This window comes from Hyperolius riggenbachi, chromosome 3, assembly GCF_040937935.1.
Source record: "Hyperolius riggenbachi isolate aHypRig1 chromosome 3, aHypRig1.pri, whole genome shotgun sequence".
Taxonomy (NCBI): domain Eukaryota; kingdom Metazoa; phylum Chordata; class Amphibia; order Anura; family Hyperoliidae; genus Hyperolius; species Hyperolius riggenbachi.
The window spans coordinates 3,233,321-3,248,274 of record NC_090648.1 but is presented as its reverse complement, the minus strand read 5'-3'; the positions used below and the strand labels follow the sequence as shown (position 1 = coordinate 3,248,274).

Below are 14,954 nucleotides of genomic sequence, written 5' to 3'. Positions count from 1 at the left end.
AGCCATAGCACTGCCGAGCATTCTGGGTACTCCTCATACAAAGCTGTGCCGAGGGTGCTACACTATATACAGCTCACAGAGCCATAGCACTGCCGAGCATTCTGGGTACTCCTCATACAGAGCTGTGCCGAGGGTGCTACACTATATACAGCTCACAGAGCCATAGGACTGCCGAGCATTCTGGGTACTCATACAGAGCTGTGCCGAGGGTGCTACACTATATACAGCTCACAGAGCCATAGGACTGCTGAGCATTCTGGGTACTCCTCATACAAAGCTGTGCTGAGGGTGCCTCACTATATACAGCTCACAGAGCCATAGCACTGCCGAGCATTCTGGGTACTCCTCATACAGAGCTGTGCCGAGGGTGCCACACTATATACAGCTCACAGAGCCATAGCACTGCCGAGCATTCTGGGTACTCCTCATACAGAGCTGTGCCGAGGGTGCTACACTATATACAGCTCACAGAGCCATAGCACTGCCGAGCATTCTGGGTACTCATCATACAAAGCTGTGCCGAGGGTGCCTCACTATATACAGCTCACAGAGCCATAGCACTGCCGAGCATTCTGGGTACTCCTCATACAAAGCTGTGCCGAGGGTGCTACACTATATACAGCTCACAGAGCCATAGCACTGCCGAGCATTCTGGGTACTCCTCATACAAAGCTGTGCCGAGGGTGCTACACTATATACAGCTCACAGAGCCATAGCACTGCCGAGCATTCTGGGTACTCCTCATACAGAGCTGTGCCGAGGGTGCTACACTATATACAGCTCACAGAGCCATAGCACTGCCGAGCATTCTGGGTACAGCTCATACAAAGCTGTGCTGAGGGTGCCTCACTATATACAGCTCACAGAGCCATAGCACTGCCGAGCATTCTGGGTACTTCTCATACACAGCTGTGCCGAGGGTGCTACACTATATACAGCTCACAGAGCCACAGGACTGCCGAGCATTCTGGGTACTCCTCATACAAAGCTGTGCCGAGGGTGCCTCACTATATACAGCTCACAGAGCCATAGCACTGCCGAGCATTCTGGGTACTCATACAGAGCTGTGCCGAGGGTGCCACACTATATACAGCTCACAGAGCCATAGCACTGCCGAGCATTCTGGGTACTCCTCATACAGAGCTGTGCCGAGGGTGCTACACTATATACAGCTCACAGAGCCATAGCACTGCCGAGCATTCTGGGTACTTCTCATACAGAGCTGTGCCGAGGGTGCTACACTATATACAGCTCACAGAGCCATAGCACTGCCGAGCATTCTGGGTACTCCTCATACAAAGCTGTGCCGAGGGTGCTACACTATATACAGCTCACAGAGCCATAGCACTGCCGAGCATTCTGGGTACACCTCATACAAAGCTGTGCCGAGGGTGCCACACTATATACAGCTCACAGAGCCATAGGACTGCCGAGCATTCTGGGTACTCATACAGAGCTGTGCCGAGGGTGCCACACTATATACAGCTCACAGAGCCATAGCACTGCCGAGCATTCTGGGTACTCCTCATACAGAGCTGTGCCGAGGGTGCTACACTATATACAGCTCACAGAGCCATAGCACTGCCGAGCATTCTGGGTACTCCTCATACAAAGCTGTGCCGAGGGTGCCTCACTATATACAGCTCACAGAGCCATAGGACTGCCGAGCATTCTGGGTACTCCTCATACAGAGCTGTGCCGAGGGTGCCACACTATATACAGCTCACAGAGCCATAGCACTGCCGAACATTCTAGGTACTCCTCATACAAAGCTGTACCGAGGGTGCCACACTATATACAGCTCACAGAGCCATAGCACTGCCGAGCATTCTGGGCACTCATACAGAGCTGTGCCGAGGGTGCCTCACTATATACAGCTCACAGAGCCATAGCACTGCCGAGCATTCTGGGTACTCCTCATACAGAGCTGTGCCGAGGGTGCCACACTATATACAGCTCACAGAGCCATAGCACTGCCGAGCATTCTGGGTACTCCTCATACAGAGCTGTGCCGAGGGTGCCACACTATATACAGCTCACAGAGCCATAGGACTGCCGAGCATTCTGGGTACTCCTCATACAGAGCTGTGCCGAGGGTGCCACACTATATACAGCTCACAGAGCCATAGCACTGCCGAGCATTCTGGGTACTCCTCATACAGAGCTGTGCCGAGGGTGTCACACTATATACAGCTCACAGAGCCATAGCACTGCCGAGCATTCTGGGTACTCCTCATACAAAGCTGTGCCGAGGGTGCCACACTATATACAGCTCACAGAGCCATAGGACTGCCGAGCATTCTGGGTACTCCTCATACAGAGCTGTGCCGAGGGTGCCTCACTATATACAGCTCACAGAGCCATAGGACTGCCGAGCATTCTGGGTACTCCTCATACAAAGCTGTGCCGAGGGTGCCACACTATATACAGCTCACAGAGCCATAGCACTGCCGAGCAATCTGGGTACTCCTCATACAAAGCTGTGCCGAGGGTGCCTCACTATATACAGCTCACAGAGCCATAGGACTGCCGAGCATTCTGGGTACTCATACAAAGCTGTGCCGAGGGTGCCACACTATATACAGCTCACAGAGCCATAGCACTGCCGAGCATTCTGGGTACTCCACATACAGAGCTGTGCCGAGGGTGCCTCACTATATACAGCTCACAGAGCCATAGCACTGCCGACCATTCTGGGTACTCCTCATACAAAGCTGTGCCGAGGGTGCCACACTATATACAGCTCACAGAGCCATAGGACTGCTGAGCATTCTGGGTACTCCTCATACAAAGCTGTGCTGAGGGTGCCTCACTATATACAGCTCACAGAGCCATAGCACTGCCGAGCATTCTGGGTAATCCTCATACAGAGCTGTGCCGAGGGTGCTACACTATATACAGCTCACAGAGCCATAGCACTGCCGAGCATTCTGGGTACTCCTCATACAAAGCTGTGCTGAGGGTGCCACACTATATACAGCTCACAGAGCCATAGCACTGCCGAGCATTCTGGGTACTCATACAGAGCTGTGCCGAGGGTGCTACACTATATACAGCTCACAGAGCCATAGCACTGCCGAGCATTCTGGGTACTCCTCATACAAAGCTGTGCCGAGGGTGCCTTACTATATACAGCTCACAGAGCCATAGCACTGCCGAGCATTCTGGGTACTCCTCATACAGAGCTGTGCCGAGGGTGCTACACTATATACAGCTCACAGAGCCATAGCACTGCCGAGCATTCTGGGTACTCCTCATACAAAGCTGTGCCGAGGGTGCTACACTATATACAGCTCACAGAGCCATAGGACTGCTGAGCATTCTGGGTACTCCTCATACAAAGCTGTGCTGAGGGTGCCTCACTATATACAGCTCACAGAGCCATAGCACTGCCGAGCATTCTGGGTACTCCTCATACAAAGCTGTGCCGAGGGTGCTACACTATATACAGCTCACAGAGCCATAGCACTGCCGAGCATTCTGGGTACTCCTCATACAGAGCTGTGCCGAGGGTGCCTCACTATATACAGCTCACAGAGCCATAGGACTGCCGAGCATTCTGGGTACTTCTCATACACAGCTGTGCCGAGGGTGCTACACTATATACAGCTCACAGAGCCATAGCACTGCCGAGCATTCTGGGTACTCCTCATACAAAGCTGTGCCGAGGGTGCCTCACTATATACAGCTCACAGAGCCATAGCACTGCCGAGCATTCTGGGTACTCCTCATACAGAGCTGTGCCGAGGGTGCCACACTATATACAGCTCACACAGCCATAGCACTGCCGAGCATTCTGGGTACAGCTCATACAAAGCTGTGCTGAGGGTGCCTCACTATATACAGCTCACAGAGCCATAGCACTGCCGAGCATTCTGGGTACTCCTCATACAGAGCTGTGCCGAGGGTGCCTCACTATATACAGCTCACAGAGCCATAGCACTGCCGAGCATTCTGGGTACTCCTCATACAAAGCTGTGCCGAGGGTGCCTCACTATATACAGCTCACAGAGCCATAGCACTGCCGAGCATTCTGGGTACTCCTCATACAGAGCTGTGCTGAGGGTGCTACACTATATACAGCTCACAGAGCCATAGCACTGCCGAGCATTCTGGGTACTCCTCATACAAAGCTGTGCCGAGGGTGCTACACTATATACAGCTCACAGAGCCATAGCACTGCCGAGCATTCTGGGTACTCCTCATACAGAGCTGTGCCGAGGGTGCTACACTATATACAGCTCACAGAGCCATAGCACTGCCGAGCATTCTGGGTACTCCTCATACAAAGCTGTGCCGAGGGTGCCTCACTATATACAGCTCACAGAGCCATAGCACTGCCGAGCATTCTGGGTACAGCTCATACAAAGCTGTGCTGAGGGTGCCTCACTATATACAGCTCACAGAGCCATAGCACTGCCGAGCATTCTGGGTACTCCTCATACAGAGCTGTGCCGAGGGTGCCTCACTATATACAGCTCACAGAGCCATAGCACTGCCGAGCATTCTGGGTACTCCTCATACAAAGCTGTGCCGAGGGTGCTACACTATATACAGCTCACAGAGCCATAGCACTGCCGAGCATTCTGGGTACTCCTCATACAGAGCTGTGCCGAGGGTGCCTCACTATATACAGCTCACAGAGCCATAGCACCGCCGAGCATTCTGGGTACTCCTCATACAGAGCTGTGCCGAGGGTGCTACACTATATACAGCTCACAGAGCCATAGCACTGCCGAGCATTCTGGGTACTCCTCATACAAAGCTGTGCCGAGGGTGCCTCACTATATACAGCTCACAGAGCCATAGGACTGCCGAGCATTCTGGGTGCTCCTCATACAAAGCTGTGCCGAGGGTGCCTCACTATATACAGCTCACAGAGCCATAGGACTGCCGAGCATTCTGGGTACTCCTCATACAGAGCTGTGCCGAGGGTGCTACACTATATACAGCTCACAGAGCCATAGCACTGCCGAGCATTCTGGGTACTCCTCATACAAAGCTGTGCCGAGGGTGCTACACTATATACAGCTCACAGAGCCATAGCACTGCCGAGCATTCTGGGTACTCCTCATACAGAGCTGTGCCGAGGGTGCTACACTATATACAGCTCACAGAGCCATAGGACTGCCGAGCATTCTGGGTACTTCTCATACAAAGCTGTGCCGAGGGTGCCTCACTATATACAGCTCACAGAGCCATAGGACTGCCGAGCATTCTGGGTACTCCTCATACAGAGCTGTGCTGAGGGTGCCTTACTATATACAGCTCACAGAGCCATAGCACTGCCGAGCATTCTGGGTACTCCTCATACAAAGCTGTGCCGAGGGTGCCTCACTATATACAGCTCACAGAGCCATAGCACTGCCGAGCATTCTGGGTACTCCTCATACAAAGCTGTGCCGAGGGTGCTACACTATATACAGCTCACAGAGCCATAGGACTGCCGAGCATTCTGGGTACTCCTCATACAGAGCTGTGCCGAGGGTGCCTCACTATATACAGCTCACAGAGCCATAGCACTGCCGAGCATTCTGGGTACTTCTCATACACAGCTGTGCCGAGGGTGCTACACTATATACAGCTCACAGAGCCATAGGACTGCCGAGCATTCTGGGTACTCATACAGAGCTGTGCTGAGGGTGCCACACTATATACAGCTCACAGAGCCATAGCACTGCCGAGCATTCTGGGTACTCCTCATACAGAGCTGTGCCGAGGGTGTCACACTATATACAGCTCACAGAGCCATAGGACTGCCGAGCATTCTGGGTACTCCTCATACAGAGCTGTGCCGAGGGTGCCACACTATATACAGCTCACAGAGCCATAGGACTGCCGAGCATTCTGGGTACTCATACAGAGCTGTGCCGAGGGTGCTACACTATATACAGCTCACAGAGCCATAGCACTGCCGAGCATTCTGGGTACTCCACATACAGAGCTGTGCCGAGGGTGCCACACTATATACAGCTCACAGAGCCATAGCACTGCCGAGCATTCTGGGTACTCCTCATACAGAGCTGTGCCGAGGGTGTCACACTATATACAGCTCACAGAGCCATAGGACTGCCGAGCATTCTGGGTACTCCTCATACAGAGCTGTGCCGAGGGTGCCTCACTATATACAGCTCACAGAGCCATAGGACTGCCGAGCATTCTGGGTACTTCTCATACACAGCTGTGCCGAGGGTGCTACACTATATACAGCTCACAGAGCCATAGCACTGCCGAGCATTCTGGGTACTCCTCATACAGAGCTGTGCCGAGGGTGCCTCACTATATACAGCTCACAGAGCCATAGGACTGCCGAGCATTCTGGGTACTCCTCATACAAAGCTGTGCCGAGGGTGCTACACTATATACAGCTCACAGAGCCATAGCACTGCCGAGCATTCTGGGTACTCCTCATACAGAGCTGTGCCGAGGGTGCCTCACTATATACAGCTCACAGAGCCATAGCACTGCCGAGCATTCTGGGTACTCATCATACAAAGCTGTGCCGAGGGTGCTACACTATATACAGCTCACAGAGCCATAGCAGTGCCGAGCATTCTGGGTACTCCTCATACAGAGCTGTGCCGAGGGTGCCTCACTATATACAGCTCACAGAGCCATAGCACTGCCGACCATTCTGGGTACTCCACATACAGAGCTGTGCCGAGGGTGCTACACTATATACAGCTCACAGAGCCATAGCACTGCCGAGCATTCTGGGTACTCCTCATACAGAGCTGTACCGAGGGTGCCTCACTATATACAGCTCACAGAGCCATAGCACTGCCGAGCATTCTGGGTACTCCTCATACAGAGCTGTGCCGAGGGTGCTACACTATATACAGCTCACAGAGCCATAGCACTGCCGAGCATTCTGGGTACTCCACATACAGAGCTGTGCCGAGGGTGCCACACTATATACAGCTCACAGAGCCATAGCACTGCCGAGCATTCTGGGTACTCCTCATACAAAGCTGTGCCGAGGGTGCTACACTATATACAGCTCACAGAGCCATAGCACTGCCGAGCATTCTGGGTACTCCTCATACAGAGCTGTGCCGAGGGTGCTACACTATATACAGCTCACAGAGCCATAGCACTGCCGAGCATTCTGGGTACTCCACATACAGAGCTGTGCCGAGGGTGCCACACTATATACAGCTCACAGAGCTATAGCACTGCCGAGCATTCTGGGTACTCCTCATACAGAGCTGTGCCGAGGGTGCCTCACTATATACAGCTCACAGAGCCATAGCACTGCCGAGCATTCTGGGTACTCCTCATACAAAGCTGTGCCGAGGGTGCTACACTATATACAGCTCACAGAGCCATAGGACTGCCGAGCATTCTGGGTACTTCTCATACAGAGCTGTGCCGAGGGTGCTACACTATATACAGCTCACAGAGCCATAGCACTGCCGAGCATTCTGGGTACTCCTCATACAAAGCTGTGCCGAGGGTGCTACACTATATACAGCTCACAGAGCCATAGGACTGCCGAGCATTCTGGGTACTCCTCATACAGAGCTGTGCTGAGGGTGCTACACTATATACAGCTCACAGAGCCATAGCACTGCCGAGCATTCTGGGTACTTCTCATACAGAGCTGTGCTGAGGGTGCCTCACTATATACAGCTCACAGAGCCATAGGACTGCCGAGCATTCTGGGTACTCCTCATACAAAGCTGTGCCGAGGGTGCTACACTATATACAGCTCACAGAGCCATAGCACTGCCGAGCATTCTGGGTACTCCTCATACAAAGCTGTGCCGAGGGTGCCTCACTATATACAGCTCACAGAGCCATAGCACTGCCGAGCATTCTGGGTACTCCTCATACAAAGCTGTACCGAGGGTGCCACACTATATACAGCTCACAGAGCCATAGCACTGCCGAGCATTCTGGGTACTCCTCATACAGAGCTGTGCCGAGGGTGCTACACTATATACAGCTCACAGAGCCATAGCACTGCCGAGCATTCTGGGTACTCCTCATACAGAGCTGTGCCGAGGGTGCCACACTATATACAGCTCACAGAGCCATAGGACTGCCGAGCATTCTGGGTACTCCTCATACAGAGCTGTGCTGAGGGTGCCTTACTATATACAGCTCACAGAGCCATAGCACTGCCGAGCATTCTGGGTACTCCTCATACAAAGCTGTGCCGAGGGTGCCACACTATATACAGCTCACAGAGCCATAGCACTGCCGAGCATTCTGGGTACTCCTCATACAACGACGCTACTGACCACAGCAAACCGAACGCCTCTTGCACCTCAGTACCTACCTCCTTCGTAGGCGTCGGTATGTAGCCAGCATAGGCCAAAACAAAATTGCAGAATCTGTTAAAGTCCTCCACTGTACGGCAACGCTTCTGGGGGGGCTGCTGGAAAAGACAGAAAAACATGACTTAACACTCCTTCATTCCTGTAGCTGACCCCGCCCAGCAGAACAATTTGTCACCTCACTGAACCACTATTAGGACTCGGTAACACTAGAGGCGTTTTTTGGTACAAATCGCCCTAAAAGAGCTTACACTATGCTTGCCAATGAGAGAGTTGTCATTGGGGCGTTCTGTTTGCTTTCCGCTGACTAAAGCGATGCATGGACCACTTTCAGGGTGATTTGCCCTGAATGGAAGGTATAGGAAAACCGCAAAACGCTCACAAATTTCCGGATCAAAGAGTTCACTTCCTGGCTTGCGTCTGGGAGTGAATTTAAAAAAACCGCTCGGGAAAACCGGTAACAGACGCTTAGCAAAAACCCCCAGCGCACAGAAATCGCAGAACAAAAACGCCCAACAAAAACGGACGGACACGCTGTCGGAACAATGGTAACAAGGCCTTACACACAAAACCACAATCTCACCTGTGTCGGGCTCTTCACATCGGCTGAGGACTCTACAGGAAAGAAAAGAAATCGGTTATAAGACCACATACTGGATCAGTGTTCTCCCCAGGCTCTTTTAGCCGGGTGCTCCACCCGGCTAGATTTGGTGACCACCCGGCTGTCATCAGCTCACCTCCTCACCTCCTCCTATGCTGTAAGCACAGTTGCCCTGCATTTTCAACTCGCCCCACCCGGCTACTTTTTCATGCCACCCGGCTACTATTTCATGCCACCCGGCTGAAGAAAAATTCTGGGGAGAACACTGTGGATCTATTATATAATACCTAGGGATGCTCAAATTCGGATTCGGGAGATACCTGGATAGTTGCTTTCCGGATATCTCCCAGTAAACCTGGGCGGGGCCGGGGGGGGGTGAGGGGTCAAGCTTACCTGTCTGATGTCTTCTTCGGTCCGTCCCTCGGCGCCTCCCACGATGCGGTCCATGCGTATCACGTGACTACCAACACTTCCTCCTTCAACCCGGAAGCGTGACCGCCTGGGTGGACCGCATCATGGGAGGCGCCGAAGGGGCGGACCAAAGAAGAAGACGTCACAGGTAATCTTGACCCCCCCCTCCCCCCGCCCAGGTTTACTGGGAGTTATCTGGAAATCTCCCGAATTTGAGCATCCCTGATAATACCCCTCTCACAAACCAACTAATCCCTCCATTCCAACCAAACGTCTTATCCAATCCTTGCCCAATTATTCCTCCATCCGCCATATAATTTTATCTTAGACATGCACTCCTTTACCTATTACACTCTTTCACATAACACGCCTCGACCCAACCCATCCAGCCCTCCATACAACCCATCCAGCCCTCCACCCAACACATCACACCACACGCCTCCACCCAACCAATCCAGCCCTCCATACAACACTCCTCCATCCAATGACATAGCTCTTACATACTCTTCCATCCAACAAATACCCCTCCATGTAGTTTACTCTTCCATCCACTTCCACTCCTCCACCTAGCATACTCTTCCCTCTCCTTCACATGTACCCCTAGTTACACCTGTACTATTACAGACATTGCACCCTTCCAGCCCTTAGACTACCACCTTCTCACCTTCAATCTCACAGAAGGCACTTCCAAACCAATCCACCCACCTGGTCGATGTCAGCGAGACCTACATCAGCTCAACCCCAGTGTCCTATCTGACCCCTCCATGCCCTCTCCTCCTCTCTTCCCACCCAAACCTGTCCTTGTTAAAGCTCAGGATCGTCAAAACCTCTCATCAGCACTAGAGGAAGCTGCTCCCCCAATATTCTGCAGAAATCGCCCCCATAACCTGCAGCCCTGGTTCACCACCCATACTCACAAGCTCCAAAGGGTAACATGTACCACTGAATGGGAATGGAGGAAAACTCCTCAAACAGAAGTTCCTACAGTACAAGGCTAACCTAACGTTACAGAGGGAGAAGAGCCGGTGCACTTGTGAGACTCAAGAGGAAAGGCCTTCGCTCCTCCATCCCTGCCATCCTGCTAGCGAATGTTTGCTCTCTCCCCAACAAAGTGGACGAGCTGCTCCTACTACTTGGCAGCAAATCCACAATCGGCAGGAGTACCCCGATTATCTGCCTCACAGAGACCTGGCTGAGCGAATGCGTCCCTGATCACTTCCTGCAAGTACCAGGCTACGACCTCCTCCGAGCGGACCGCGACCCTGCGCTCTCGGGGAAAAGAGGGGTGGGGGCATCTGCTTTTACATTAACTCCACCTGGTGCACCAACACCTCCATCCTCAGCAAGTTCTGCTCCCCAGAAGTAGAGTTCCTAGCTATCATCTGCAGACCACTGTACTCCCCCAGAGAGTTCTCATCCCTCATTCTTGTCGGAGTCTACGTCCCACCCAACACCAGCACCAAGGATGCTCTGCGAACACAGTGACAGCATCTCCCGGTGGGAGACCGCCCACCCAGAAGCCCTCTTCATCATCCTGGGCGACTTCAACAATGCATATCTGCGCCAGGAGATGCCCCGCTATAAGCAGCACATTACCTGCCCCACCAGGCTCCATAACACCCTGGACCACTGCTACACAGTCCACAAGGACGCATACAAGGCCACTCAGGGTGCCCCTTTGGGGAACTCCGATCACAATCTAATCCATCTGATCCCAACCTACAGGAGGCTCCTGAAGACTGCTAAGCCCACTGTCAAGTCGGTCAAAAAGTGGACAGAAGAGGCTAAGCTGAAGCTGCAGGCGTGCTTTGATCTCACTGACTGGTCGTCCCTGGAGGCACCCACCCTGGACGAATGGTCAGAGAACATCACCTCTTACATCAGCTTCTGTGAAGAAATGTGCATCCCCTCTAAGACCTTCAAGGCCTTCCCCAATAACAAGCCTTGGTTCAGTGATAAGCTGCGCCAGCTTCGTAAGCGTAAGGAACAAGCGCACAAGTCCGGCACCACAGAAGAGTTCAGAGAGGCCAGGTACGCCCTGAAACGGGAACTGCGAGCTGCAAAGAGAGCTTACTCTAATAAGCTGGGACTCCGACTCCAGTCCAACAACTCGAGGGAGGTATGGCGAGGCCTCAGAGCAGTCACTAACTTCAAACCCCCTCCTCAACAGGTGACCCCGAGCACTCAACTGGCTGAGGAACTCAACGAGTTCTACTGCAGGTTCGAGCGACAGCCCCAGCAGCTCGGGTCCCTGGGGACGATGATGAGACCAGCGGCTCCCTCCGCACCGAGAGACCAAGACATCGCTGCACCGGTTGCAGTCCAGGAAGTGGAAGTTCTCAAGCTGCTTCGCAAGCTCAACCCCAGGAAAGCCTCAGGCCCGGATGGAGTTTCAACAAACTGCCTAAGGACCTGTGCAGACCAGCTGGCCCCGGTGTTCACCTCCCTGTTCAGGAAGTCGCTAGTGGAAGGCACAGTCCCCTCCTGTCTCAAGAGGTCCACAATCATACCGGTCCCCAAAAAGCAAGGCAGCAGAGACCTCAACAACTTCAGACCCGTGGCCCCAACATCCACCATCATGAAGGTCTTGGAACGGCTTGTTCTCGCTCACCTCAAAGGCACCACTGATGCACTGCTGGACCCACTCCAATTCGCATACAGGGCCAACAGGTCCATAGAGAATGCAATAAATGTCGGCCTGGCATACATCATGGAGCATCTCGACAAGCCTGATTCCTATGTCAGAGTCCTGTTCCTGGACTTTAGCTCGGCCTTCAACACGATCTGCCCAGACACCCTGGTCGACAATCTGACGCAACTCGGCGTCGACCCCATGCTTCGTGTATGGATCAAGAGTTTCCTCTCGGACAGGACACAACAGGTCAAGCTCGGCAACTGCTCCTCTAGCTTGAGAACCACCAACACGGGGGCACCTCAAGGGTGTGTACTGTCCCCGCTTCTGTTCTCCTTGTACACAAATAACTGCACCTCCTCCTCGGACTCTGTCAAGGTCATTAAATTTGCTGACGACACAACAATCATTGGCCTCATCGGCAGCAACGGAGAACAAGACTACCACAGCGAGATAGAGAATCTGCAGTTGGTGCAAGAAAAACAACCTTGTCCTAAATGCAACAAAGACGGTCGAGCTGATCGCTGACTTCAGGAAAAACCCTCCCACTCGCCCACCAATCCACATAGGTGAGACTGAAGTCTCCAGAGTTTCATCGGTCCGGTTCCTTGGCACAACCTTGTCGTCTGACCTAAAATGGAAGCTAAACACCACCAGAATTCAGAAGAAGGCACAGCAGAGGCTATTTTTCCTGCGCCAACTCAAAAAATTTGGCATGCCTAGGGAGCTGCTCACCAGCTTCTACACCGCCACCACTGAATCCATACTTTGCTCCTCAGTCATCGTCTGGTATGCCAGCGCATCAGCTAGTGACAGACATAAATTGCAAAGAGTCATTGGTGAGGCGGAAAGGATCATTGGTTCGCCCCTGCCACCGCTTGGACTCCTTCACAAGGCAAGGATGAAGAAGAGGGCCACCTGGATCTCCCGCGACTCCTCCCACCCTGGCAGCCGCCTCTTTGAGCCCCTCCCATCTGGCCGGCGCTTCCGCACCATCCCATCCAAGACCACCAGGCGCAGGAATTCCTTCTTCCCACAGGCTGTTCTGTTGCTGAACAACACAGACCCCTGACTTTCCACCTCCTAGCATGCAACCAGCACGTCTGCCTCTGATGCAGCTATGCCACTTCTCCTCTGCATCCCTACTCACACTGCCTTTCTTCAGCATTACTCTCCGCCTTCTCTTCTGCACTTTCCGCCTTCCTTTGCAACTTTGACACTATACCACTCCGAATTTTATCGTAATGTTATCGTACTGTTTATGCTGCTAGCCTGTTTAAACGTAGTTGTAAATGTACTGTATTGTTAAGTGCTGTCATCATATGTAAATGTAGCCATGTGTGTAACATGTACAACTGTTGCTGTTGTACTTTGCCTAAGCCATGTGTACCACAAGCAATTCCGAGTACGGCTCCACCGTACTTGGCGAATAAATCCTTCTTGTATTTTGTATCTTGTAACCTGCTGCAGTTCCACACTTCCCCAGCTGATGCAAAGCAGGAATACTTCATCAAGCTCATCGGAGCTCAAGTTTCCAACCCACGGAGTCTCTGCCACTTTCAACTCCCTGCTTACCCCCCCCCCCCCTTTTACTCCCTCTCTGCCACAGACTTTGCCACCCACCTCACCAACAAAATGGCGAACTGGTCTCCATCCGTCAGGAAATATCTAGCCTTCAATCCTCATCTCCCACCCCCTCCCATCCAGCTCCTCATCCCCTCATCTTCTTCGCTCCTACTACCGTTGAGGAAGTCAACCACCTACTGCAGACTTCCCATACCACTACCTCCCCCCATGACCCCATCCCTTCTGACTTACTCCAGCCTCACTTCCTGGATTTGGCCCTAGTCCTCACTACCCTGCTTAATCTCTCTATCCACAGGCCCTTTCCCCTCAGACTTCAAGCAGGCCACTGTACTACCCCTGCTCGAGAAACCCTCCCTCGACCCCTCACTACCCTCCAGCTACCGCCCTATCTCCCTCCTCCCCTTTGCCTCAAAACTCCTTGAGCGTCTGGTTCACAAACGCCTGACCCAGTACCTCAATTCGGCCTGCCGACTCAACCGAAACTGCTCCATACACCTCCATTACTGTAGACCCATCCTATGGATCTGAGTGAACCTAACTTGCCTAATCTCCATGCTCCCCTCCAGTGACTGACTAAGCATTACCTGGTACTCATACTGTGCTGTGTGATCTGGTTTTCTTGTATTCCTGTATTGTCATATTGTTGTATGTCACCCCTAAATATTGTCTGTAACCTAAATTAATGTTCAGCGCTGCGTAATATGTTGGCACTTTATAAATAAAATAAATAATAATAATAATAAAGTTGAAGGTAAATACTCCATTCTCCTCCTCCTTGACAGTCCCTACTCCTCCAGTCCATGGGCATTCATGACTTCGCCCTGGCTCTCATTCTACCACTCCAACTGCTCCTTCAATGAGTCCTCATCCACCCCCAACCACCTCTCAGTGGGAGTCCCTCAAGGCTCGGTCCTTGGCCCCCTACTGTTCTCCCTATGCACATCATCCATTGGCAAGGTTATCTCCTCCATGGGTTTTAACTATCATCTGTATGCAGATGACACCCAGATCTACCTCCACACCCCTGACCTATCCACCACTACCATGGACAAGGTCTCCTCCTGCCTATCAGCCATCTACTCCTGGATGTCCACTAGGTTCCTGAAAGTAAACATGGACAAAACTGAATTTATGATCTACCCGCTCCGGCCATCCCTGACGTGAATGTCACTGTTAACCACACTACCATTCGCCCTACCTCTCAAGCCCGCTGTCTGGGTGTCACCCTGGACTCCGCACTCTCCTTCACTCCCCACATCCAAAACCTCACAAATTCCTGCAACTTCCACCTTTGTAACATCTGTAAAATTCGCCCTTTCCTGACCTCTGCCACCACCAAACTCCTCATCCATGCCCTCATAATTTCCTGCCTTGACTACTGCAATGCCCTTCTGTCTGGTCTCCCTATGACCCAAATAGCCCCACTGCAGTCCATCATGAA

The 14,954-nt window shown here is 52.4% G+C and overlaps 1 protein-coding gene across 2 annotated transcripts in view; it reads right to left on the bottom strand.

Moving 5' to 3' along the window:
* PHF23 (PHD finger protein 23) overlaps positions 1–14,954 on the bottom strand; it is a 44,434-nt gene that overhangs the window by 26,850 nt on the left and 2,630 nt on the right. The window contains exons 2-3 of one of the 2 annotated variants that reach the window (XM_068271954.1): positions 8,866–8,897; positions 8,285–8,380 (exon numbers count right to left, since the gene is read on the bottom strand). In XM_068271954.1, the coding sequence (XP_068128055.1) occupies positions 8,285–8,380; positions 8,866–8,897 (128 nt within the window). Of the gene's footprint in view, positions 1–8,284; positions 8,384–8,865; positions 8,898–14,954 lie in introns of both variants that reach the window. The other variant, XM_068271953.1, reaches the window with a different exon arrangement.